This window comes from Felis catus, chromosome D1, assembly GCF_018350175.1.
Source record: "Felis catus isolate Fca126 chromosome D1, F.catus_Fca126_mat1.0, whole genome shotgun sequence".
NCBI lineage: Eukaryota > Metazoa > Chordata > Mammalia > Carnivora > Felidae > Felis > Felis catus.
The window spans coordinates 108,269,435-108,296,088 of record NC_058377.1 but is presented as its reverse complement, the minus strand read 5'-3'; the positions used below and the strand labels follow the sequence as shown (position 1 = coordinate 108,296,088).

Here is a 26,654-nt window from a genome sequence, read left to right as displayed (position 1 = left end):
CCAGTGTGGTCTCTGGAGCAGTGGCATCAGGTTCGAAATGCAGGATCCCGGGCCCCACCGGGGGTGGATGGAATCGGAATCTCTGAGATTGGGGCCTAGGAATCCGTGTGGTGCAAAGCATTCTGGTCCCTTTTATACACGTTAAGGTTTAATGGTGTTCAGGTGCTCCTACAGGCAGAAACGTGTGTGCTGTCCTCTCGAGCTAAGGGACTTATGGGTCCAGTAGAGGGGACTTGAACTCCTAGCTCCAGTGGCCTCCCCTCCTGGCCAGGGTCAGGAAGCCTGTGTTCCTGATATGGAAAGACAGGGTCTGGCTCAGCCAGTCACCGCCCTTCCTGTGCCTCAATTGCCTCTGACATCTGGTCGGTTAGTGAGGCCCCAGCGGCTGTCCAGCACCACGTCGGTACCAGATTTGGAGCCAGATAGGATGGTGATGGTACAGCAGTGGTTGGGGGCAGGGGTGGGGGGGGGGGCAGTCGGTACATGTGAGAGAGAAGGCGGTGCTTATAAATGGGCCAGAAGGGAGCAGGAGGTCAGGGTGGCCCTCTGTAGTTTGCCATTTCGCACATTACCTGTCAGCAAGAGAATAAACTTTAAAAATCCGTTCTTGACTGGGTTTTAATTAAATCCTCTTTTGGGGTAGCAATTACACCCTTAAGCCTGCCTTTGCACCGTCTAGGCATAGGCTTCCGTTTTCCCTATCCGGTTCTTTCCCGGGGTGTCTCTGGAGGCTGGAGCTGTTCTCCTCTCCTCCCTTACAACCAGAGAGAGTGCAGGCCTCCCACGGGGCCATGTACTCCCGGCCCGAGCTGCTGTTGCTGCACATGGCAAGGGCTGCTAGCTGGACTGACAGAACAGAGCTGGAGGGAGGTTAGGGTTAAGTGTGAACACGATTAGTGAGAAAACAACTCATTCCTCTTTCCGAGGCCCAGGGAAAGGACACAACAGTGTTGGAAAGGAGGGTGGAAAGACAAAGAACAGGCAGGAAGTGGCCAAGGATAATTTAAAAAAAGATTTTTTTTAATGTTTATTTATTTTTGAGATAGACACACACACACACACACACACACACACACACACGGAGCACAAGTGGGGGAGGGGCAGAAATAGAGGGAGACACAGAATCCGAAGCAGGCTCCACGAGGCTCGAACCCACGAACCGCGAGATCATGACCTGACCTGAAGTCGGACGCTTAACCGACTGAGCCCCCAGGCGCCCCAAGACAATTTTTTTTAAGTTTATTTGGTGAGAGAGAGAACGCATGCACGCACACGATCAGGAGAGGGGCAGACACAGGAGAGAGAATCCCAAGCAGGCTCTGCGCTGTCTGTGCACAGCCCAAGGCAGGGCTCGAACTCACAAACCGTGAGATCATGACCTGAGCCGAAATCAAGAGTCAGATAACCGACTGAGCCGCCTGGGGATCCCCCAAGGATATTTCTCAAAGCCAAGTGTTTTTACATCAGCAGGGTCTCATAATAGTCACGTTAAGTTCCACAAGGAATTAACGTATCGTCGGGGGTCATCATTACGTTTGAGGACTCGCTGAGGGGAAAGGAATCCTTAAGAACTAGGAAAGAAAATAGCAAATGCACTTGCTTTGAGTTGACAACGGGGATGGTGTCTGAGGCTTGCACATCAGGAGCTTGTAACTTGGGCGAGCGTATACGGCATCTTACCGGTTTCATACTGTCAAATGTCACGTTTGTTTTCAGAGCAGTGACCACAGGAGGCTAACTTATGTGGATAGTGACACGAAGACTATAGGGGGAAATGACACACCCAAGGACGATTCTGGCTTAAGTCACTTCCTTCAGACTCGTGGGGATTCACTTCGTGAATGTGACTTGTTTCTGGCTTAACCGCTGTCCGGAGCTCCAGGCCCACACTGCCCTCTGTCTCTGGTCACCTGTCCTTGAGGATCTCAAAGGCACGTCATGGCTCCCCCCGGTCCCCTCCTGCTGCAGTGCTCTGCGGTACAGGTATGTCCTCGGGCCACATGTCTCCAGGAAGCTCTCCTTTTCCCCTCCTCCCATATCAAAGGAGTCCCCAGCTCCTGCCAACCCTGCTTCTGAAGTTTTCTAGGACTCACTCCCTCTTTCGCCATCCTCGTGCCACAGCCTTGGTCCTGTCCTGAATCTGAACAAATAACTCCGCTTTTTCAAATGCAGTTCTGATCAAGACGCCCTACTCCTCTCATCCTCCTGGATGGCCTTCCATCACTCTGAGGAATCAGGGCAAGCTTCTACAAACTTCAAGGCCCTCAGACACTCACCTTCTCTTGGTTCCTTACACAGCCAGATTCCCTCTGACCGCAGGACATTTGCACATGCTGTTCTCACTGCCTATGTGCCTCTCACTCATCTTTCTGTTGTCATCACCACTTCCTTAGGGAAATTTGGTCAGCCCCTCTGTCTAGGTCAAGTTCCTTTGGCTTATGGCAGTACTTTAGAATCACCTTGGCGGGGGGTGGGGGGGGGGGGGCTTGTTGAAATACAGATTACTGGGTCCCATGCTGGCGTTTCTGATTCAGTAAGTTTGGGAAGAGTCCAAGAACTTGTGCTTTACTAAGTTCCTACTGATGCTGCTGGTGTGGCCCACAGTTTGAGAAGCACTAGCTTTCATGCAATCCCCACTTCGTCTGTAATCACACTTGTTTGTGTGATTCTTTTATCATAATGTCTCTGCTCTAAGCTATGAGCTCCATGAAGCAAAGACCTCGTCTGTTTTTGTACATCATCACAACCCTAGCTGGCACACAGAGGTGCTCAATCGATGGTTTTGAACAAATGAATGAATGAATGAAGAAAGAAAGAAAACTGATCTTCCCAACTCCCCCTCTGGCAGACTGATGCTGTAGACTTTACCTAGATCCCTCCTACTATAAAGTAACTAGACTCCAGATCCATTAGAACAAACAGGATCTTAAAACCCTAACCTTTCAAGAAGTAAGGGAACTTCCCAAGTGCCCCTTCAAAACAAGGAAGTAAGCGTAAACCAGCGTGTTGGAATTGGAGCTACTAAGGGGCTCGCACTAATGCTTCTCAGCATTTGGGTTAAATAACTGCATGGAACTGTCAAGGGGAACTGAACCCCAGACTCATAAATTAAGCCAAGATTCTGGAGAGGGATATACCTTTAGTGCAAAGGTAGACCAGAAAATCTCCATCCACCAGTAAAGGGAATTTACAAAGAAACCTACCTCTCCCTCGTGGTGGACAAAAATTAAGAACAAGATCGTCTCCTCTGTGAACCAGAAGCCACATGCCTATTCATATTGCTTCAGGTCTGGGACACCTTTCTTTCCTTCCTTTTTTTTATTCTTTTTAAAAAATTTTTTCTTGATGTTTATTTATTTTTGAGAAACAGTATCAGCAGAGGAGGGGCAGAGAGAGAGGGAGACACAGAATCCGAAGCAGGCTCCAGGCTCCGGGCTGTCAGCACAGAGCCTGACGCGGGGCTCGGACTCACAGGCGGCAAGATCATAACCTGAGCTGGAGTCAGAAGCTTAACCAACTGAGCCACCCAGGCGCCCCAGGGACATCTTCCATGGAGAAATTAACTTATCATGGTAGGAGCGCCCTCTGGTGTCTGGCAGGAGTAACTACAAATTTTTCTGAAGAGGTGCTCTCCTAAACGAGATCTTCGGGTTTTCCAGAGAGAAAGAAAATGAGGCCAGTAAGGTGACGGGGATGCCTGGAGAAGAAAGAGCTTCAAGAAGTTAGAAGAAGTATACAACAGAAGTTAGCGTCCCGGGAGCTTTCCTTAATACACTGAGGATTGTGGGGCGCCTGGGTGGCTCAGTCGGTTGAGCGTCTGACTTCGGCTCAGGTCGTGATCTCGCCGTCCATGGGTTCAAGCCCTGAGCCGGACTCTGTGCTGACAGCTCAGGGCCTGGAGCCTGCTTCGGATTCTGTGTCTCCCTCTCTTCTACCCCTCTCCTGCTCACACTCTGTCTCTCTCTCCTTCAAAAGTAAATAAGCATTAAAAAAAAAATTAAAAAAAAACAAAAAAAGAAAGGTACTTCATCAAAGTCGACAAAGTGCCGCAGCCACGCCCCCAGTGAGGGGAGCCTGGGCCAGGCGTGCAGGGGGGCGTGAGCGTGGCTGCCCTGGACGCCGTGTCCTGGACCGCAACACCCCCCAGAAAACTGTGCCGCGCTGGCTTGTGACGGTCGATTGCCTTTTCGGCCGCAGTAGGATTTGGGCCTGAGCTGGACGCCTCACCGGCCAGGGTCCGTCTGTGTCCACAGCCCATGTCCTTTCCAGGTCAACCCATCCTCTTCAGATCCTACTCCCCGATCTGGCTCAGGCTGCCCACCTCTCACCTGGACCCACGTCTCCACGTCTCAGTTCTTCTAAATTTTTAACAAATATTTATTCATTTTTCAGAGAGACAGAGAGAGCACAAGTGGGGGAGGGGCAGAGAGAGAGGGAGACACAGAATCTGAAGCAGGCTCCAGGCTCCGAGCCGTCAGCACAGAGCCCGACGTGGGGCTCGAACTCCCGAACTGCAAGATCATGACCTGAGCCGAAGTCGGACGCTTAACCGACTGAGCCACCCGGGTGCCCCATGGATCCCACGAATGACCTGTCCTCACCCTGAGACCCCTTGGGGTGCCCCACCAGCTTGTGTGGTGGGCTGAAGACCCCTCCTGCTCCCCACGCCTCCCCCTGCGCTCTACAGGGACCGCCTGCCTCTGCTCACCACCTGGGGCCCCCTCCTTCCCGGCAGGCCTCCATGCTTGCCTCCCCTTGGCCGGGATTGTCCTTCCCGCTCCCCCCCTCCAGGAGTCTCCCCAGGCTCCTGGGGGCCACAGCACTTTGCACAAGCCCGTGGGACGGCCTTTAGTCACACCGCACTGTCACTGTCTGTGAGGCCCTGCCCGGCAGGGAGGCCATTTTTGCAAGCTCACCACACAGGAGGCTTGCTGAAGAGATGTTGCGAAATGATCAAAGGAACGGATGGCGATGCCAAGTTCTGGCTCCGTGTGGTTTCCCTAGACCGTCCCTAGCCACCCCTCCCCCCGTTCCTAATGCCACGATCTGAGAGCGAAGTCATCAGAGCAGCAGAATGTCCTGGGACGATACTCGGGATCTGTCTGTCGGCAGGTAAGGGGTCCCCGTTCCCGGGGAGTCCTTCCCGCTGGAGTTCTGGAAGACGGGGGTGCTGCTGGTCACGTGCAGCCACAGCGGCCAAGCCCGGACGGCGGCGTCGCGGCCAGCCTCAGCAGTCAATTTTAAAAATCTGAGTTGAAAGTTTTCGCCCCTTTTCCATGAAAACAACACCCCGACCTCTCTTCTGATTAAAAAAACTTTATTTCCAGAAGCAGAACTGTTTCCGACACAGAGTTCAAGGGATCGGCCTGTCCGTAGAGCCTCAATTCTTCCTTCCCAGGTTGCGGCCTCCCTGGAGGTTGAGAAACGACGCGCTAGCCTCACACCCCGCCCCGCGCGCCCCATCTTCAGAGCCCTCTTCTGGAGGCTGGGGCGACCTTCTCTCGGGGCTTCGACTCGGTCTCCACCGCTTGTCTCCCTTCCACACCTCTCCCGAAGCTCCGTTTCCGCGGAAAGAGCCCAGCCTCCAGCCCGCCTTCCTAGCGAGGGCGTTTCCATGGGAAACAGGAGAGGGGGGCCCCGGCCGGCAGCAAGGGGGGCCCCTCACGAGCCGCAGAGACGCTCCACCTCCTCCTCGCAGGCGTAGAATTTTTCAAAGAGCTCAGGGGAGGTGCCGTTGCACTCCAGCCACCTCCTCAGCGTGCCCAGTGCCCGGAGGGCGTCGGCTTTGGTGGGCAGGGGCCCGAGGCCGTCCTCTCCGGCCCCCGCCTCGTCCTCAGTGCCCGTCTCCTCCTTGCACCCCCCAGACGCGGGCTCCTCACCCTCCAGGTCCACAAAGCGGGAAAACTCCTCGAGGCTCAGCCCGCCGGGGACCGGCGGCATCTCGGAGGCTTGGTCTGGGGACGGGGACATCTTGCAGGGAGCCAGCCCTTCCTGGACGAAGCTGCTCCCGATGAGCTGGGGGGGCACCTTGGCCCAGGCGGCCGCCGCCATGTGCAGCGCGTCCAGCACGGTGATGCCCGCCGCGGCCTCGGCCAGCGAGGCGCCGGCCCTCTTGCTCCGGACGGCAGCCAGCTTGCCCAGCAGGCGGTGCCGGTAGTGGGTCCTGAAGGCCCGGACCACGGAGCCGGGCAGCGCAGGCGTGCTGCCGTCGGCGGCCAGAGGCAGGAGCCGCACGTGGCGGAGCCCGGGCCGGCCGGCCAACCCCTCCGCCACCCGGGCGGCCAGCAGCAGGGTCACCTGTCGGCCTTGCCGCGCCATGTCCCTGTCAAACTGGGCCAGCCACTCTGACCAGGGGACGCCCAGGTCGGGGTGGTAGGAGGCCGGCAGAGCCGCGCCGCTGACCCCGAAGAGGCACGTTGGCGCGGCCCGGAGCCCGCTGACCCACACGCGCCGCTTCTCGGTGCCTCTGCTGTTGGCGCACAGCAGCACCTGCACCCGGTCGCGCGCGCCCCCTCTGCCGGGCACTGCCCGGTACAGCAGAGGCACTTCGGCGCAGCCGAAAACGTCCTCGGGGGAGAAGTCTTTGAGAGAAAGAGGAGGCTGGGCCTGGGACGTGGGGCCCGGGGGAGGTGGCTCGGGGGGGAACGGAGGCGCCAGGACGTGCCGGGCCCCGAAGCCCACATTGTTCCGGCGTTTCCAGCGGACCAGCCAGCCAATGCTGGGGACAAAATCCTGGCCCATGATGTCGGCCAGCTCCTTGGCTTTGTGGAGCAGCATGGGCCCCGTCACGTCCCAGGCCTTGGCCCGGGCGATGTGGTACCAGCAGAGCAGGGCCTCGTCAATCCCGCTGTACTTGGACTCCCGCTTGCGCTTGCGCTCCCGGTTGGCCGTGCCGCTGCACCAGTCCGCCAGCAGCTTCTCCTTATTCTTGCAGATGCGTGAGATCTGGGGCTGGGAGACCTGGAAGCGCCGGGCCACCTCCGACTGGGACATCTTGGACTCATCCAGCAGCTCCAGCACCTGGATCTTCTCGGCCAGGGACAGGGCGTGGAGCTTCTTCTTGCTGCTCAGCTCCATGGCTTCTCCACGGCACCTGTCGGGGGAGGAAACAGTGAGCGGGGGTGGAGCCGGCTGAGGCCAGGAGGATGGGAGAGGGGCACGGGCAGGAAAAGAGGGTGGATGAGGACAGGGAAATCGGCTGGTGTAGGGGAGACCCCGGGGAAGACTGGGCCGGCTGGGAGAGGGCGAGGGGGTACACTGGGTAGGTGTTCAGAGGGCTGGGCTGGAAGGAAGGGGGTGGCGAGGCTGAGGGAACCGTGGGCTGGGCACAGATCAGGAGGGATGGCAGGACAGAACCGGGGAGGGGGTGGCTCACTGGTTAGACGGAGGAGTCTGGGCTAGAGTTTCGGGGAGAAGGATGGATAGAGCCGAGGGGACAGCTGCAGGGACAACAAAAGAGCATGGATGGGGGAGGACATGGGGCTGCGGCTGAGTGGGGCAGGTGTAGGGGACAATCAGGGCTGGGGGGAGGAGTCCCTGGGAGGGGGAGAGGGATGATGGCCTGGGCTGGATGTTGGGAAGGGGGGGTTCGGGGAGAAGGAGGGGGCAGAGTGGATGAACAGAGTTGAGGTGACAAGTGTACAGACGACAAAGAGGGACGGATGGGAGCAGAAGGAACCAGGCTAATTTGGCGCTGGGTCCTGAGGAGGTAAGACTGCGGGGAGGGGGGGAGTGGGGGGACGGGGGGCGGGGCGGGCCTGGAGAGGCAGTGCGAGCGCAAGGCCCAGAAGGCAGGTGCACAGGCGACAAACAGCAAGAGGGGTGAGGAGGCCGCAGGCAGCCAGAGGGACGAGGTGTCCCCAGAGGGGAGGGTGGTGGCCTGGGAGGGGGACTAGGGCGCGGACCCGAGCGCCTGGGACCGAGGCAGGCCAGGAGCCGGGCTCCGCCACCTGGCCGACCTCTCTCCACCTCGACGCGGGGTCCTTCGGCGGGGCGTACCCAGGCGCCCGCCCGCCCGGCCTCCCTGCCTCCCTGTCTCCCGCTCCGCACCCACCTCAGGCGCTCGTCCCGCGGCTCCCGCCCCTGCCCCGGCTAGGCTCGGCTCCCGAGCCCCTGTCCGGGCGCCGACGGGAGAGCGAGGGAGGGACGGGCGCCACGACCCGAAGGGCGGTGTGGGCCGAGGGGCTGCGCGGGTGGCGGGCGGCGGGCGCGCGCACAGCAGGGCCCCGTGCGCGCCGCCCGCGCCGGGCTCTCCCCCGGCTGGGAAGACCGCGGTGCAGCGGCTCAGCTCCCACCCGCCGCAGCTCCGCCCAGGCCCAATCAGATTGGCCCTCAATGACGTTCAGTCCCTCCCCCAGCTAAGTCTCATTGGACGTCGGGGAAGTGGCGGGGCCCTCCTGGGGGCGGGGCTTCCAGCGCGAGGGGCTATGAGGCGGAGCCAAGACCCCGCGGGAGTCCTGGAGGCGCCGCCAGCCTCTGGGGCCTGACGAGCCTCTGGGCAGCGTGGGCACGGGAGAGAAGGCTTGGCGTCTCAAGGCCCTCCTGACCTTGACCTAGGCAGTCTCAGCTTTTCTCATCTACCAAATAGGGCTGGCACCCCTCACGGATTGGTTGTGAGAAAAATGGATGAAAGCTTTAAGCCACACAAAAGCTGTTACCATGGACAGCGCTGGTCTCACGTCGATCTGTCCAGCTAGCGGGAACCACTTGCCTGGGGCCAGTTCTGATTTAGGGCGAAAAAGGACTAATTTTTCTTGCTTTTGGTACCTGTTGGCAAGATTCAAGTTTCTTGACTCAAGATCTAATACCAGTCCCTTCCTCGGTAACCTTCAGTCCTGCCTATTGTTAGCAACTGGATATAGACACTTCGACCTGCAGTAGAGTGCTTCCCACCCTCAACCTCAGCCGGCCTTCCAGCCTCGTTTCCCTCCCCCACTGCCAGCTCTGATGGGAAGCCTGCGGCCACAGATGGGATGGACGCCACAGAGAGTCCCCATCTCTCTGCCTTTCTCGCAGGCTTCCCTCCCCAGCCCAATTCTACCGGCTGATTCTTCTTCCATCCCTCTATGTCCCATCCTATATCTCATCCCTTGCAAACCCTTCCCAAATTTCTTATGCCTGCTACAGCATTTTTTTTTTTTTTTTTACATTTCTTCTTCTTTTCACTTCCTTTTCTCTTAGAGACTACTCAGCTACCAACGATCATTGCTTTACTCCCTCTGCTTCTGGCCTACTTCCGTGTAAAAGCCTGAGGACAGGGGATGTGCTTTGTTGCTACCAAAATTCCCAGCCTAGAGCACCCTATTATTGAATGCAATGGTCTAGGCCACTGGCTTCTAGTAGGTAACAGTGGCTTTCAGACTGTTCCAAAAAATGCTAAGGACACCTCAGTGGGTTCATAACTGATTGATTCAAATCTTAAGTTTAAGAACTTCAGGGCACCTGGGTGGCTCAGTTAGGTGTCAGACTTCTGCTCGGGTCATGTCACAGTTCATGAGTTCAAGCCCCACGTCAGGCTCCATGCTGACAGTACAGAGCCTGCTTTGGATTCTCTCTGTCCTTCCCCCGCTTGCACACGCTCTTTCTCTCTCAAACTAAAAAAAAAAAAAAAAAAAAAAAAAAAAAAAAAGCTTAACTTCAAAACACACGCTCAAGTGATATAGAAGATCCGTTATGGAAGCTATCAAAAAAAAAAAAAAAAAAAAAGCTGGCTGCAAAGAAGGAAACTCATTTTTGTGCATGTAGACAAGTCCCGAGGAAGGTGGCAGTGGGGGCCGAGCTCGTGCACACTGTACCTACAGGAACGAATGCCAGGCAAGGCTGAGTGAGGGGTCTCTGCTCATGTGCATTATCCATGCACAAAGCTTTCACACGTCCCATCGTAATATTTTCTTCTGTGATTCTTTTATATTTAGACTCAAGCTCCTGAACCCGTGTAAAGTATCTGAAATCCCAAGATCAACTCTTAGAAACCTGTCACCATGTGCATATACAAGTCTCGCAGAATTTCCTTCAAACCAACCAAAATACAGAAACAGGATGCTGAACCCGACTCTAACCCAAGTTTTGTATTAACTGGAACAACTCTGTCCTTTACAACAAGGAATAGTTGTAACACAAATATACGTTAAAGAGTTAGAACAGAGTACTCAATTTTTTATACGTGCTTCACATACAGGGGTTCAGCAAAAACTTTAATTTGAGATTAAATAAAAACCACTGTCCTAGGGAAGAAGTTTTAGGATGAAATGACCTTCTTAACCGGCAAAGGGAGTCAGGAGATAAACCATCCAGCAGGGAGTTCTGTGTAAAAACGTTTATTTGTACTAATGTTTAGAATACAGGAACTAAAGAAAGAAAAGACACCTCAACTCCAAAGCGACAGTGAATTAGGGCCTGCCCACAGCCAAGGGGAAGGCCACTCCAGGGTGTCCTGGCATGGACTGTCCCCCCCACTACTTCATGTCAGTGTCACCAGGCAAAAAACTGAGGAATCAGGGTGTGAAGACCTTACCAGCCGCTAGCGAGCGTGCAAGGGAAGAAAGGGATGTCTGTGTGGCTTCCCTGTGACCCAGGAGCCAGGATACACAGAGCAGGAGGCAGAGGCTCCCAATTCAGTTAAGGGCAGGAGCTGAATGTCCAGGTCCAGGAAGAACAAAAAGGGGATTTCGGAGGTAGGCTTTTTCATCGAGTTAAAAAACAGGCACATTATCCAACGTCTCCCTGTGGCCCCCAAGCTGCTGGCCTGGCCCCCTGATTCTTCCCCTCTCCCCACAAAACCAAAGGGAATAAGGAGAGGAGGCAGAAGACAGGAAATTCAAGGGCGGGGAATGCTTCGGTCGTTAGAGACCGCCTGCGAGCGAGCCAGGTGAGCACAAGGAAGAATCAGGTGAAGCTGCTACTCCCCCTGGGGTGGGGTGGAGCGAGGGGGACAGGACAGAACAAGGAGGGTGACCAAGAGCATCCTGGCTCAGGCAAAGGATCCTGGGTCGCAGGAAGAGAGGGCTGCAGAGAGCCATTCTAGGGGAAGGAGGCAGCGAGGCTAAGCGGCACAACAGGCCCGGAAAGCTCCGTGCAAGCGCTGCCCCAGCTCGCTCAGCTGCTCACTCCCAGCCGCTCTTGGCAAAGAGACCCTGGTCTGCTCACCTCCAGGGGACGGGAACACCCTGGGGACCAGAGTGGAGGCAGAGCAGAGAGAAAAGCGAGCTGCTCTCCTACTCTTTCTCAGAGGACACGGTTTGAACCCTGTGATCACCAGGGCCGGGGCCCAAGGCAGGCAGAGTGAATGCACGTCACGGAGAGCAGTGAGAAGCCGGGCCGCAGGCATGCCTCGGGGCAGTGTGCTGCTCCGTTCTCCCTGAGGGCCTAGGGCCAGGGGCGGCCAGAGCTGCCACCCCAGCTTGCTGCTGCCAAAGGCAGATTGGCACGACCACCCGAGGTTCTCTGGACTTGTGAGAGAGGAGGAGGGGAGAGGTGGGCATGAAAAACAAGAGAGGAGGAGAGAAACAGCCCTAGATGCACGGGGGTGGGGGAGGGGCGCGGGGATGGGGGCACATCAAGAGGAGTTCTGGTTCTGGTAGATGGAAGCTTTCTCCTTCAACAGGTCCAGACACAAGTGGCAGCTCCAACTTCCTGCAGAGAAACAGAAAGGGTCAGGACGGGGCCCACACGGCCCTGGCGTGTTGCCCCTCCACTCCCCACCTCTCCTTCCAGCAGCAGGACCAGCTACAGGTAGGATGAGAGATGTTCTGCCGCAGCGAACTCAGTTACCCTGAGCTAAAAGAAACCTCTAGGGCTTCAAGTATCATGAGAAATAATTCTCGGGGCTGAAAGAAAGAATCACCTGGAGGACTATTTCCAAATGTAGACTCCTAGGCCCTCTTGGCCCTATTAAATCAGAATCTCTAGGAGGGCCTGGGAGGACAGAATTTTTTGAAGCATCTCAGCTTTAGACTTGTGATTACAGAAGAACCAGACTTGGTTCTCATGGCCCCAAAGGTCAGAGCGGAGATCACGAACAGAGGCTCTAGAGAAACCAAGTTTGATTCCACAGTAAGCCAGCTTTCTGTGAAATCCACAGAAAGAGGAGACGGGCTTGCCACCGTCACTGGCGTTTGAGGAGAGTCTGAGGACCGAAGAGAGGAAAAGGGGCAAACTGTGATGACCCAACTTGCTATTATCTATTTCACCGAAAAACTGGAAGAAATGTCCCTGGTCAGAAAAATAACTGCTTCATACTTTGCTTATTAATATTTATTATGGCTGCATTCTTGTTTTGGTTTTTAGAAAGAAAATGAGCCTTTAATGCCTCAAAATCATAAACGTAATTGTACATACGTGGATGTGTACACGGGAGAGAATCCACACCTTTTATAAACTCTTCGCAATCTAGGACTCTCAAAATGGAAGAAGGTCCTTTCTAACTGAAAGGTCAATACCACAGGGGCCGGCAGGCTTCTCTGTCAACAGCCAGCCGGAGCGTTAAATATTTTAGGCTTTGTGAGCCACATATAGTCTCGGTCCCATGTTCTTCTTTTTTTTAAAATCTCCTTTAAAAATGTAAAAACCATTCTTAGCTTGTGAGCTGTATACGCTAGCTGCGGCTGGATCTGGCTTACGGGCTGCAGTTTGCTGACACCCGACTTAGAGCCTAGACCACCTCACGGCTTCTAGAGAGTTCTCCCTCAGCTGCCTGCAGCTCTTCACTACCTCAGCATCTGAAAGTACTTCACTAGGAAGGCCCTTGTGCAGTTCACGTCGAATTTCGTCCGTAAATTAATATTTTACGGTTAAAAAAAATAAACCACAAAACACATGACTTTTCCCCAAAGTAGATACATAAAGTGGGCATGACCGAGGACACCAGCTGTGTGCTCCCCTGCAGCTGCCAAAAGACTCTCACACTTCGCTAGTGTCTCCTTCCCTAGGGGGGTGACAGCAGTCTGACCTCTGTTACAAGTCAGCTTAACCACACAGTGGGTCACTCGCTCTTGTCTGTAATGCTGGCCCACATCCTCTGTGCACAGTGAAAACCAGACACTCACATCCTCCCGAGCCAGCTCCCGAATTTCTATAAAGGAGGAGTCTGGGCACACAGATCTGGCGGGAGGGGGCCTTCAGAGACGCTGCCACTTTTTGGTGCCACCACGGGTTCGGCTGAAGAGCTTCCACAGACTCAGAACATCATTAAGCAAACTACTGGAGGGGCAGAGTGACCCATTCAGGCTCCAGGTTTAACAGTTTTCTAGACTGGGCAAGGGAAGAGAGATGCCGTGGACACTCAAACCTGTCAAGTTCAAAGAGCTGACACCAAAGCCTCACATCAGACAAACTACAAACGGGAGTTTCCTGGACCAGCTGGAGGAAAACAAACCACTCCTTCTGGTAACTGTTTTCTGCTCAGCATTTATTTTCTCTTGGGCTGGGGTTTTTCTGCGTTTCTAAATGTATCCAATGTGTCTAAATGTGACAATGTGCACACATTAAACCCTTGAAGTTGAAATGCTAGGAAAGCATTCTGAGTGAAGGCAAAGTATCTATTCCCTGACTGAGAAGAACAGATCACCCGAGAAGAGAACTCACTTATTGCACGAGTGGTCTTCCAAGTTACTAACGAGAACTGTTCCAAGCAACCTACCTTCAGGAGGCTCAGACATGGACGGGGTGAGACAGTACATATGGTAGCCACGATCACAGTCGTCGCAGAAGAGCAGCTGGTCCTAGAGAAGGCAAGATGGAAGAGGAAGGGGCAGGTGAGTGACTAGGGGGCCTGTCAGGCCACTGGGGGCGGGTAGGGACGGCAGCTTCTGTAGACACCGCTGCTACTTCCAAGAGGGGTGGGGGAGGTGGCAGGTAAGAACAGACTCGGGAATTTCTGGATAGAAAATGGCTGTCCTGGGGCACCTGCATGGCTCAGTCAATTAGGCATCAGACTCGGTTTGGGCTCAGGTCATGGCCTCACGGTTTCGTGAGTTTGAGCCCCGAGTCAGGCTCCGTGCTGACAGTGCGGAGCCTGCTTGGGATTTTCTCTTTCTGTCCCTCCCACACTCGCGCTGTCTCAGTCTCTCTCAAAATAAACAAACAAGGAGGAGGAAAGGGAAGGAAAGGAAAGAAAATGGCTATCCTCCACTCAGACTGAGTGAGTCACCGTCATTCCACCTGAATCCTCCCAGCTTCCTAACTCAGCTCCTGGCCTCCACTCTCGTCCCCTATGTTCTATTCTTCACAGACTAAAGTTATCTTCTAAAAATGTTAAAGACAGGGCACATCACTCCGAGTAAACCCTCAGACCTGGTGGAGCGCCTTCCGCGCTCCCCACCCACTGTGCTCCCACTGCAGGAAGGCCCCAGCTGGCCACGCTGCCTCAGTACACTTGGCTCGTCTGCTTTAAGTCCTCTGCACGTGGTGCCCCTCCCCTGGCCACGCTGTACCCGCAAACCTTCTTGGACCGGCTCCTCTGCATCAGCCAAATCTCAACACCAACGTCACCTCCTCGGCAAGGCCGGCTCTGACCACCTACACGCATTACCCAGGGACTCTGCCACACCACCGCTTCCACTCTCTTCACGGCCTGTCGCCGAAGTGTCACTCATCTCCTTGAGCACCGCTTGTTCCCGGGAGGGGACAGATCCCATGAAGGGAGTGGCCTCGTGGGTCTTGTGTCCTCAGTGCCTAGAACGGCAGCTGACACAAAGCTGGCGCTCAAGGAGCACCTCCCGAGCAAGGGACCCGAAGTTCTCACTGGGGTGCTGGGGAGGGTCTTGCTTCCCTCTCACAGGGAGCTCCCGCACAAGGGCCGCGGGCGGCCGGAGCCAGGCGTGTGGGGTGGGGACACGCACATCGTTCTCGGAGGTGCCGCAGATGTTGCAGCACTTGCACTCGATGCACTGCCAGCGGTAGGTCTTCACGGCCGCCATCATCACCGGGGTGAACTGCAGGCAAGACGGGTGCCCTGTGGAGGGTGGGGGAGCAGGTGACACAGGCAGCTGTGGGGGGGTGCGGCGGCGCAGTGGGCGGGTTGCCCGGGGCTCCCCGGGGGGGCTGCCCACGGCCCTGGGCTGGAGGTACCTGAGCGGCCACAGTCGGAGCAGGACACCAGCTCCTCGGGCTGCCCTGTCTTCTTGTTGATCTTGGAATCCCCCAGGCAGAAGTCGCAGTAGTTGTTGGGCAGGGCCAACCCGTCGGGACCCTTCTTGGCTACAGAGAAAGAACTCTGACGACACCCACCAGGGCCTCTGAGCACCCCGTATCCCTGCAAGGAGGGCTCTTCACAGGCCGACTCCCGCTCGCCCCACCTCCGACGCTCAGCTTACATTTCTGCTCCTCCGACCTCTGGGAAACCGGGGTGGGTGGCTGTGAGTCTTCCTTGTCCTCACCCTCCTCCTCAGCCAAGTGGGAGTGGGCGTAGTGGTAACTGAGGCCTGGTCGGTTCTTGTAACGTTTTCCACAGACTGAGTGGGGAGAAGATTCCAGAGAAAGGTGTTAGGATCTGCGAGTGCCACATCCCCGCCCCTCCAAGTCGTGGGGCTCCACCTGAGGCAGAGGCAACCACCCTGCCCCCGTCGGCTCCGTCTGAGACAGGCCTTCAGTGATGGCCGCCTCCCCTCGGCTAGGAGCGTCAGGCCCCGGGGCTCTCCAGCTTCCGTAGCCCTTCCCCGTGAACCCCCAGCCCGTGGCCACCTCTGCTCTTCCACACTGGCTGTCTGGGAGGCTGAACCCTGGCCCCATTACCACTTGCCCCGGCAACAGTCTGGGGAGCTCCGGGTCAGGAAGGGAAGGGAATTTCTAGACTCTTGCAATATGGCAAGAAGGAATAAAGGTAAGGAAGAGACGCCAAACTTTTTTTTTACCTCTCAGTCCACGTGGGAAGCTCAAGCTACCCGTGAATCCCACAGAGCTCGTCTCTGCCCAATGAGGATAAAGGAGTGGGGAGTGGATCACTTGGGGATCGCCTACCAACTGAGTCCACTGGGGTATCTGGCCCCCAAGGCAATTCAAAGACACTCTCACATCAGTGCCCTGCCCACCCCCTGCCAACCAGCAAAGAAAGCAGATCCCCACCAGGCATCTTGTACTCTTAAGCAGTGACACCAAAAAGAGCAAGGGGGCCGGCAGGAAGGAATGGGGAGAGGACGGGAGGAGGTGGTGAGACGGTGAGAAACGTTAGCTGACCACCGAGTGTCTGTTCTGGGGAAGGGGAAGCAGAGGGATCTGTTCGTAGCGGGTTCCTTAGTATGCTTTGAAGCCACCCCATGCAGCGGGGCCGAGCAGCCCTGGAGCCAGTCTGTGGGAGACAAGCAGCGGTAGAGGCAGCTTCCAGGACTGTGAGGAGCGGAGCACAACAGAAAGCCCCCTGCTCCTACCCCATGCCATTCCAGAAATTTTTACACTAGCATCACAGGAGATGAGAAAGGTGGGAGAAACAAGGGAGGAGGGAAAAGGGATAGGAAAACCAAAAGTCTGAAAAGTTGAGAGAGCTACCTCTCTGGGGCGCTTTCGAGGTATGCTTTTGTTTGAAACTATCTGAAAGACAGAAAGAAAAGTCATGAGAAGAAGGCCTTGATACACTTGAGACAGGAGCGGCAGCAGCAGGAGAGCGGAGCGAACGAGAGAGAGACCAGCGACGATGGCGCTCCCAGGGTGGAGGAACAGAAGTGGGGCGAGTCAGAGAAAAGGGGGAGAGCAGACATTGAAAAACTCAGTGCTGGACTCTGGGGGCCCTGGCTTGACTAGGGCCAGCAGACCTGGACACGGTCTATTGAGAGGCCAATTCTGTCTGCTGAGTGGGCCCCCACCCCCAGTCCCCCACCCCCAGGGACAGCAGAGATCTCTCCCAGAGCATGCAGGCCCCACCCATTGTGGAGCACAGACCGGGGCCTCCAGTCGGCAGGCAGGACAGTGTCGAGGCTTGTTTTACCACTCTGACCAAGAACAATACCCTCCCTTCTCTCGCATCCTGAGCAGGGGCTGGGTCCAAGGCAGGGACTACCCACCCACTCATGAGGCACTCACTGTCACAGGCATAGGGCTTGTCCCGATCCTCCAGGATGGAAGCGTCCAGCTTCTTCCGGGCACTGCCCACACCTTTACCCTGCCAAAAAGAACAAAAAGATGTCTTACCAAGCTGTCTAGGCCTGAGGAGTTAAGCTCTCCAGGAAGTGGCTGCTGACTTCACGAGAGGAGAAATGGCAATGACAAACAATAACGCAGAGGGACTCCGCGGGCTCCCCTGCAGGCAGCACCTTGGCTCCTCACCTTGGACTTCCCCTTGCCCCGACGCTTGGGAGTGTCTTCTTCATAGTCCTCGTCATCAAGGTCATCCAGGAAGTCATCTGGTTCTAGGATCCGCTGAGTGGACAGGAGAATTAGGATGGGCAGATACAAAGTACACTCAAAAGCTCCCCCACGACAGGACTGGCCAGGCCACCCACAACCTCCTCGGTCAGCTGGCCCCTCTGCTCCGGCCTCGTTCCTTACTGCGGCCCTTCAACGCCCTACCGCCCCAGTCCTTCTCTGTTCGATGCTGTGGGCTTTCCTTCCCTTTCGTGTTGTTCTCCTGGAGTGCCTTCCCCACCATCAACAAGGGACTGAACAAATGCCATGTTTTCAGAAAGTCTTCCCTGGTACCCCAAGTAGCCATGTCCTCTCCTGCCTCTGATCTGCTGCCCTAGGGGCACACCAACAACGGTTCCCTTCCCTCTGACATCCCGCTTGCTAGATTTTTTTTTTAGTTTAATTAGTTATTGTATTGTATTGTATTGTATTGTATTGTATTGTATTGTATTGTATTATTTGTTTTTAGTAATCCCTATACTCAATGTGGGGCTCAAATTCACAACCCGAGATCAAGAGTTGCACACTGTTCGGACCGGGCTAGCTAGGTGCCCCCAATTTTTAGATGTAAGTTAGAACTTTGTTGCTTACTTGTGTGGCCTTATAGGAAGTTTCCTTTTCAACTACTCTGTTTCAACTTCCCTGCATGTGAAATGGAGGCCACAGTACCTACTTCATAAAGTTGTAAAGACTAGAGAAAGTAATGGGAAAGCACTTAGCACAGTACCTGCCATATTTTTAGCTCTTATTATTTCTATGTATAGTTTTATCTTCCCTGTTGGCAGGGACCAGGTCTGCTTCACCCATGTAACCCCGGGCACCAAAAAACATCTGTGACAAAAGATGAACGAAGGAGAGTCTGTCCTTTGAAGGAAAGAAACAGGAAAAACTGGATGCTAAAAGCAAAGCCAGTCAGTACCCAGTGCTAATTAGGGAACGAAGCAGGAGAACCCACGGGCCTGCCTCCTGGCCCACAGCCTCTGCTTCCGTTCTGCTTACTGGCTGGCCTCTGATGAAGAGGAGGCCGGTTTCCATCAAAGCTCCCTTAGCCACAGTGTTAATCTTGTACCTTCCGTGCTCGACTGTTGGTTACAGGAAACTCGCCCAGGCTGTCATCATCCACTCGGGGATCTGGGGCGCCTCGCTTCTCCAGGGGGTCGGTGCGCAACAGCGCCTCTAAACTACTGCCGTCTTGAGAGATCAGCCCCTCTTTCTTCAGGGTTTGGTCTGTGTCTGCAGGCAAGGTCAGGATGAGGCGAGGCTCACAAGGGCTGAAAGCAGACCGCTCTGGGTCTACAGAGTGCGAGGCCAGCCATAGACCAGTCACTGTCATTTGGTCTCTGGTTGCCCAAGACACTCCAGTTTACATGGCACCATAACTTATCTGTTTACCTGTCGCTTCTATTAGACTGAATTCTTTAAAGGAAAGAATGGCTTCTCATTCATTTTAGTATCTTCAGGATCTAGCATTGGCCCTGGTATATAATAGGTAATTAACAGGCCTCTTAACCATGCAGCAGGCCACACCCCTACTCAGGGAGGGAGTGTGCTTTACCTGGTTTAATAGATGGGAAAGAAAGTCTTGGATCCTCAGGAGGATGGGCTCGCCGCTTTTTCCTCCAGCGCCGGGCAGGGTAGGAGTACAGCTGCCCAGAGGCCAATCCTGTGGAAACAAAGAGAGAAAAGTCAAGCTCTAACCCAGTCGTAGGCAATAATATCAAACACTTTCTAGATGAGTAGCCCTCCCCACCCCATCCCAGCCTTGAGTTCTAGAGCAAGGGAGGAATATGGACAGTGAGGGTCCAGGGGCGGGAGGAGGGACAGTTTGTGCAAAAGACAAATGGGTGTAGGCACAGGGGCATTGGCTAACACATGGCTTCCAAGAGCCCAAAGATGGCCTCAGCAGGGCAGCCCTGCAGAAAACAAAGATGCGGGTATGAACCTGTCTGCTTCATTCCCCCCTGGGCTTCTAATCAAGACAAGACCATATTCATCCTTGGGCGGAAAGCAGGAAGGAAAACCCTTTCATCTGGCTCATCACTGAAGCTGAGGAAGCTCCTTCCTTCCTGTGCTTCTGAGCGTGAACCCTCACCTGGACCCCGGTGGCGCTTTTCCATCCAGATATAACAGTTGCTCTGGGCTACTCCGGTCTGTGAGTCCAGGAAAGGAAGGCGTACACTGCGCTCAGCACAGAGGCGGGCATTGTAATTGTGGCACTGCTCCATGGCATCTTTGTAGTACTGCTCCCCGAGGCTGCGGAAAGACCAAGATCAGGGTAGAGTGGAGCACGGGGTGCTGGGCTATCCCTCCCTTGCCATCTGCTTCTTTAGAAGGTTCCAGGGACTGGGAGATCGTGGCTGGGTCCTATCTGCCTCCATTTCTGCCTCACGGGACACCAAGTCCCTTCACGAAGCCATTATGAGGAAAGGCACTTTATAAATAAATTACCATCAGGAACACATGATCCCTCATGTGTCTAATCAGACCTGAGTCTAACCCACAAAGAGAGAAAGAAACGAATGTTCATTCTGTGCCTCTCTTGAGTCCAGCCTTGTGCTAGCCAAGATGCTGCTTCTCTTAACCCTCATGACTGAGAAGCAGAGGTTAGCTTCTTTTTATGAATGAGCAAAGGAGTTCAACAAGGTCTGGGGGACTTACTAAAATATATTTAACAAACTACGGCATATCTATACAATGAAATTGTATTTAGCCATTTGAAAAAAAGAAGGAAACTCTTCATGTGCTGATATCAAACAATCTCCAAGATGAGTAGAAAAAAATAAGCGAGGTACAGTGGTGAGAAGTGTTAGGAGATGCTACCATTTACGTAACAAGAGGTGGAAAAGAAACCGTAGGCCTCCAGAGAGAAAGACTGGGGGCAATTTCTCTTCTGTGCCATTTTATACCTTTTGAATTGTGAACCACGCACAGGTTTCTCCCACTGACAGTTTCCTTTATGGCACTTCGCTTTTACCAAAGACCCACATTAGTACCTGTTTTCACTAACCCAAAGAGATTCAGAGAGGATTTTCGCTTTCAAGAAGTGGTAACTGCTTCGTGGCTTTATGCCATTTCAGCTTATGAACAGTTTCATAGGAACACTCTACTTTTGGATAGCCGGGGTGAGGCGGGGGACCTGTGTTTAGACAACTAATTAATTCTATATACTAATTTTATAGTCAGTGGAAAACATCTGAAAATACCTGAACCACCCTGAAGCCTACTTTTTTAGTGTACTATTAGAGTGATATAAAACCTGTTTGCTCGGAGGCCCATCCTAGGTCCTTTCCCATTCCCACCATCAAATCATTTACTCAAAGACTCAGCTTGAAATCTGTATCTTCTTTCACTCCAAAGACGCAGTTTGAAATCAAAATCAAAGGTAAACCTTGGGGTGCCTGGGTGGCTCAGTCGGTTAAGCCTTGGACTACTGGTTTCACCTCAGATCATGATCTTGAGGTTCGTGGGTTTGAGCACCACACTGGGCTCTGCGCTGACAGTGTGGACCCTGCTTGGGATTTTCTCCCTCTCTGCTCCTCCCCTGCTCGTGTGTGCACGTGTGCACTCTCTCTCTCTCTCAAAATAAATGTTAAAAAAAAAAAAAAAAGAGGTAAACCTTTAAGTGCTTTAAAAAGCAGGAAAATTACACAGTGCCAGGAGCTACTTGGTTCTAAGACGCAGGTATAGAGAAACAATCTTGTTCTCACCCTTCACAGTTTAACAAGCACTTTATGAACGGAACTTAAACTAACTATAATGATTCGTATCTACATATTCAAGCAATCTTAAAAATAAACTGAAGGCAGGGGTGGTTTCTTTGCCATAGTATCCCCAATACCCTCAAAGGCGTCTGGGACATCCTGACTTGACCTGGGAGTAAGACCTTGCATGGCTACAAGTCACCAGACAAATGTCGACATTTAATCAACCCACGTGGAGCTCCAGTCCCTCTGCTACAGACTGGGGAGGTCGGACTAGATAAGCTCAAACATAGTCTGTGAAGGAGACCCCTAGCATGAGAAGCTGGACAGAGTATGTCTTGGTTGCTCATGTGCACAACTCAAGCTACACCAACAAACCATGCTCTGGAATCAGAGGGGGGGCTCTCACAGCAGCCGTAAGAGACTACTTAGGCACAGCCTACTTAGCATGTTCCCAAGCAACTGAAAAAGACACACACCATACACAAGACGGTGACAACACAAGACAGCCTGGCTTATTTCAATGAGCTGTAATGACTGTAATTTGAGGGAAGCATGAATCTTGTGTTGGAGAGTAAAGAGAAAGGAACAGGCTCACAGTAGCTGGCCTTTAGGAGGCAGCCATGTCCTTACCACACAGAGGAAAATTGGTAAACACGGCTGAATGCTGCAGCTCCTTTGTTTCTGCTGATGGGAATTGATACTGACACTGGAAGTCAAATGGAAGGAAGGATGAGATGGACTTTGGGCTGCAAAGTCAGAGCAAGGAGGCTAGAATTGGTTTGGGGTGAAAGAGTGAGAGATGTTCTGTCAAAGCCCTTGTGACTTAAGTGGGATTTCAGAAGGCGGTGCAAACGGTCCCCCGAGTAGAGAACTGGCCATGAAACACCTAAGCTGGGAGAAGAGAGGATGTGATGAGGAGAGATTAAGAGAGAATAAGAGAGAATTTATAAATAGGAAGATTCTTCTTCCAGAACAAGATGCAAGTCAGAAAAGATGAGCTAGTAGTCCTGACCTGGATGTATCATCTCAGCTGTTCAAAGAGCAGGCAGACCACGATCAAGAGAAGCTCCGGAAAGATCTCTCTCTCCACGGTGACGATGCTATAGGAAGAATACAAGCCCCCTCTTAAAGGGCAAGTTCTGTAGGAAAATGTATTAATTGTGGCTCACAGCCCTCTGCAGCTACAACAGAGGAGAAAGTTACTAGTACTCAGGAACCAGTGGCTGGTGACCCTCACGATCTCTGTAGTTCCTTGAAGACGAATAAGTCATGCTCTGTGTCAACAGGCAAGTCCTCCCTTTTAGCACCACATGAAAGGGTTGGCAACTCTATTTCCCTGAAGAAAGTCTCCCAACACAAAGTCTCATTACCGATTAACTCTCCAAACCTAGGGAAGTCTGACATTCCCCCAGTACATTAAGATTTCTAAGGTAGGGGCTCTGATTCTTTTCTGGGAAGTATGAAACCTTTGTAAAACCTCCCCTTACAATGGGATTGGTGGGGGGGGGGGGGGTGGGAATCAACAAAGAGAAAGGCAGGGAAACAAAGAAAGAACATCTGAGTCAGGAAGGATAACTATACAAATGGTAGATCAACAGCGACATTTCTAAATTGAGGGAAATGTCAGCCTGAAGAAAGAGCTGGGGGAAACTGGAGTGGGCAGATCAGAGAGAAAGATAATAGTGTTAGGAGGAGGGGTAGCTGAAAGAGGAGGCAGGATGGAGCTGAAAGCAAGTAAAAAAAAAAAAAAAAAAAAAAAAAAAAACAACCCACAAGAGAAGGCACTTAGCTTAATGGAAGTGGGAATGCATTCTCAAAGAAAAAGGCTACAGGCAGAAAAGGGGGAAGCAACATACTCTTTAAAAAGGCTCTTGGGAAGAGTGGGGGCTCAGCCCACCACAAAGGCAGATGAGAAGCTGCGAGTCCCTCAGAATAGTTGCCAAACCTTTACCTTGTCATCCAGGCAAAATCCAAAAGCCCTGCCTGGGCATCCAGACAACTAGACACCTTCCAATTTTCCTACTGCTGCACCAAGCCCAATTTACCCATTAAAAAGAGCTTGCTCTATTTGCCCACCCGGCCTGAACCCATTTCCATCTTCAGGGAGGAGGCTGGGTGAAATCAAGTCCCAAAGCATCTTGAACTCACAGCCAACAGACCCCTCTCCATCGCCCAACAACCATTAACTAACTTTGCTCGACACCTGCCTGGCACAAGGGGACTGCACAGCGCGCAGCCTGCCCACCTAGGTGCCCCTCTGGGCTGCAGAGGCGTCCTGGACTGCTTCCGTCCAGTTCCCGTTTTTTGGTGGCTGGACTGGCCGGCGCAAAGGCCCTCTCCCCTGAAGTTCTCGCTCTTCTGCATCGGCTCCTCCACAAATTCTTCCCAAGAATGTTTTTGGTCTGGGGTAGCACATCCTCAAGACCACCCCCCCCCCCCCGAACGTCACGGGGCTGTTAAAACAGCTCCACGGGGCTTAACTGCGCCAAGACTGCTGAGCCTGTTGCTCCAGGACCGGCTGCGGGCAGCCGATGGGGAGGGGTCGGCGGCCGGGCTTCGCGGGGACACGGGTCGGTCCGGGGTCCACCCTCGACCCGGCCCCTCCGGACCGAGGCGTCTGGTCTCTAGAGCGCACCCAGACTGGTCTCTCATACGCCACAAGGGCGCCATGCTCAGGACACCGTGAGCCTTAAGGAAAGCTCAGACCGCACAGCCCCGCAGGGAGGCTGCCTGTAAGGGGCTCCCGTGGGCCCCCCTCGGGGCCTCCACAAGTTTCCAAAGAAGCGCAACGTCTTCTCGGGAGTCTCCTGTTGCCCTCCCTACCGGGAGTCGCAACGACGCCTTCTCGGGCACGTCCTTCCCTCCGCCTCGTCCCCTCCCGCACCGCCCCCTACTCCCAGGTCCCTTACAAGACCCCCCCCCCCGCCCCCCGGCCTAGGAGAGAAAGAAACGACAACTCACAGCTTCACTACATTTTCCACCACAGCCGCCATCTTCCCTGCTCCTCTCCCTCAGGCCGGGAGGCCCGGAGCCCTCAGTGCGCAGGCGCCGGGACCGCACCAGGGAACCGGTTTCCTCGTTCCTCTGCGCAGGCGCCGTGCAGGCGCGCGCGCCCGAGAGCGAGGCGCGGGGAACACGCTGGGCGACGGTCCACCCGGCCCAGGGAGCCGAGGGAGCCCTGTGCGCAGGCGCGATGGAGGCGGGCGCGCGCTCCAGGGGCTCCAGCTCGAGCCCGGTGTCTTCCCCTGGGAGGGCGGGACCAGCGAGAGAGGATCTGGCCTGGTGCAGAAAGGAGAGGATGGATGAAATGATGAAATGCAGGTTGGTGAAAACTGGCAGGCCCAGAGGTGGGCTAGATGGAGCATCTACGTTCTGCTACCTCGCCGACCTTTAACCTTGTGGTTAACCCTTTGCCCTCACTCACGGGCTCGGGGAGGGGGATGTTGGTGGCTAGCCAAAGGCAAGAGTGGTGCACGGTCACTTGTCTTCCCCTCCCCCCCCCCCCCAATCAAGTGCCCATTTAGGGAGAGGAAAATTAACGTCCAGAACTGGGCAGTTCTTTGTCCTGAATATTGGACTCTTGGCAAAAGTTACCTCCCTTTCCTGTCACCAAACCCAGCCACCGACTGAAGTGATAGCCACTTCTCCCATCCTTCCTACTTCTGTCCCTCCACCCAGGCTCTGAAGAACTTCTTTCCTGCAGCTGTCTGTGAATCTTTTGTACCATTCATTTCTCCTTCACTGTTGACTCATGCAAATTCATGTACAAACATGGCTTAATATCCTCTTAAAAAATCAGAGCTCTTCTGGCGCCTGGGTGGCAGAGTGAGTTAAGTGTCCTACTCTTGATTTCCGCTCAGGTCATGATCTCATGGTTGGTGAGTTCGAGCCCTGCGTCAGGCTCTGCATTGACAGTGTTGAACCTGCTTGGGATTCTCTCTCCCTCTCTCTTCCCCTTCCCTGCTCATGCTCTCTCCCTCTCTCTCTCTCAAAATAAATAAATGAACATTAAAAAAAAAAAAGCAGAGCCCTTCCTTCAGCCCATGTCTGCCTTGGATTATCACTCCATTTCTTTCTACCCTTTCAAAGCTAAGTTTCTGTTTATACACCCTATCTCTGTTGACTTACTTCCAAGTCCCTTTCTGCCCAGTTTAATGGTGATTCTGTTCCCCCTAGTTCATTGAAACAGGTCCTAACAAAGACACCAGGACCTTCATTTCAACACATTTAGAGATCTCGTCTCCATCCTCATTGGCCTGTCAACCTCATGACACTACTCACCTTTGCCTCCTTTTCCAAGCTCTTCTCAGGGTCTCTGAGATGCACACCCTCCGGCTGTGCTTTGATCGCACTGGTCCTTCAGGCTCTTTTGCTGACTGTCTGTCCTCTGTTCCACTTTTAACTGTCACAGTCCTCGGGGCATGGTCTTTGGTCTTTGACACATACCTTATCCCATTAATCCCAGGATGTGCGTATTCCCAGGCCTCTCTTCCATCTCAGGATTTTAGAATCAGAAGACATCTTACCATCACTGTGCCTTAAGACCATTTTTGGCAGAAAAGAGTTGTGGGGTATCTGTCCCTGCCTACCCTGCACCACATTTGTAGAATGGGTGCCAGCAGCTTGGAAGCAAACCCCAGAGACAATACTGATGCACTCTTTTCCCTAGGAACCAAATGATTGTGGGGACAAAGAGTATCCGAGGTGACTCCAAAGCAGGAGTCAAAGGCGCATGGGGCGCCGGGTGGCTCAGCCAGTGAAGCATCCGTTTCTTGATTTCGGCTCAGGTCATAATCTCCCAATTCGTGGGATCCAGCCCCGTGTGGGGCTCTTCACTGACAGCACGGAGCCTGCTTGGGATTCTCTCTTTCTCCCTCTCTCTCTGCTCCCCCCCTGCTTTCACACTTGCGCACATACACTCTATCTCTCCCTCTCTCTCAAAATAAGCATTTAAAAAAAAAGTACAGTATGTGTTGTGGCCTGAATGTTTGTGTTCCTCCCAGGCATATGTTGAAGCCCTAACCCCCGGTATGATGGAGGGTATTTGGAGGTGAGGCCTTTGGGAAGTGATTAGGTTTAGATGAGGTCATAAGGGTGGGACCCTCTTGATGGGATTAGTACCCTTATAAGAGGAAGAAGACAGATCTCTCTCTCTCCTTGAGGAAAGGCCATGTGAAGTCACGACAAGATGGGAGATATCTACAAGTCAGGAAGTGCGCTCTCATCAGAACCCAAATCTGCTGGCACCTTGACCTTGGAGTTCCCAGCCTCCAGAATGGGAGAAATAAATGTCTGTTGCTTAAGCCCCCCGGTCTGTGATATTTGGTTATAGCAGCCCAAGCCGACTAAGATAGTATGCTAGCACTAAAGCTGAACATACACAAATCCTACGGTCCGGCAACTCCACTCGTGGATACATACACCAAAAAGCATGCACAAGAATGTTTACCACTGCGTTCATTGTAATAGTTTCAAACTGGAAAAAAACCAATGCCCACAACAGTACAATAGATTGAGCAAAATGGAAAGAATAAGTTATCGCTATACGACAATGTGAATGAATCTCAAAAACTTAACACTGAATAAAAGAAGCCAGCTTCAAAAAAGGACATATTGTAT

General features: G+C 53.7%; 2 protein-coding genes across 4 annotated transcripts; both read right to left on the bottom strand.

Annotated features, from left to right (window-relative positions):
* Positions 1–5,300: 5,300 nt before the first annotated feature.
* Positions 5,301–7,077, bottom strand: TIGD3 (tigger transposable element derived 3). The gene has a single exon (XM_023240051.2). It carries the CDS (start codon positions 7,075–7,077, stop codon positions 5,662–5,664), a length of 1,416 nt encoding a protein of 471 aa, XP_023095819.1. The 3' UTR covers positions 5,301–5,661.
* A 3,223-nt stretch (positions 7,078–10,300) lies between these two features.
* DPF2 (double PHD fingers 2) lies at positions 10,301–24,154 on the bottom strand. 3 transcript variants are annotated; one of them, XM_006937501.3, is made up of 12 exons: positions 23,997–24,154; positions 19,424–19,584; positions 18,887–18,994; positions 18,401–18,564; positions 17,254–17,346; positions 17,011–17,089; positions 16,480–16,521; positions 15,312–15,449; positions 15,067–15,195; positions 14,838–14,950; positions 13,637–13,718; positions 10,301–11,631 (listed from the first exon to the last, which is right to left on the bottom strand). In XM_006937501.3, the coding sequence occupies exons 1-12, from the start codon at positions 24,026–24,028 to the stop codon at positions 11,555–11,557; spliced, it is 1,218 nt and encodes a 405-aa protein (XP_006937563.1). In that variant the 5' UTR covers positions 24,029–24,154; the 3' UTR covers positions 10,301–11,554. The 3 variants fall into 3 exon arrangements, with proteins under 3 accessions (XP_006937563.1, XP_006937565.2, XP_003993641.1); XM_006937503.4 differs by lacking the exon at positions 23,997–24,154 and adding an exon at positions 22,048–22,135; XM_003993592.3 differs by lacking the exon at positions 16,480–16,521 and having other exon boundaries at positions 23,997–24,153.
* Positions 24,155–26,654: the final 2,500 nt, after the last annotated feature.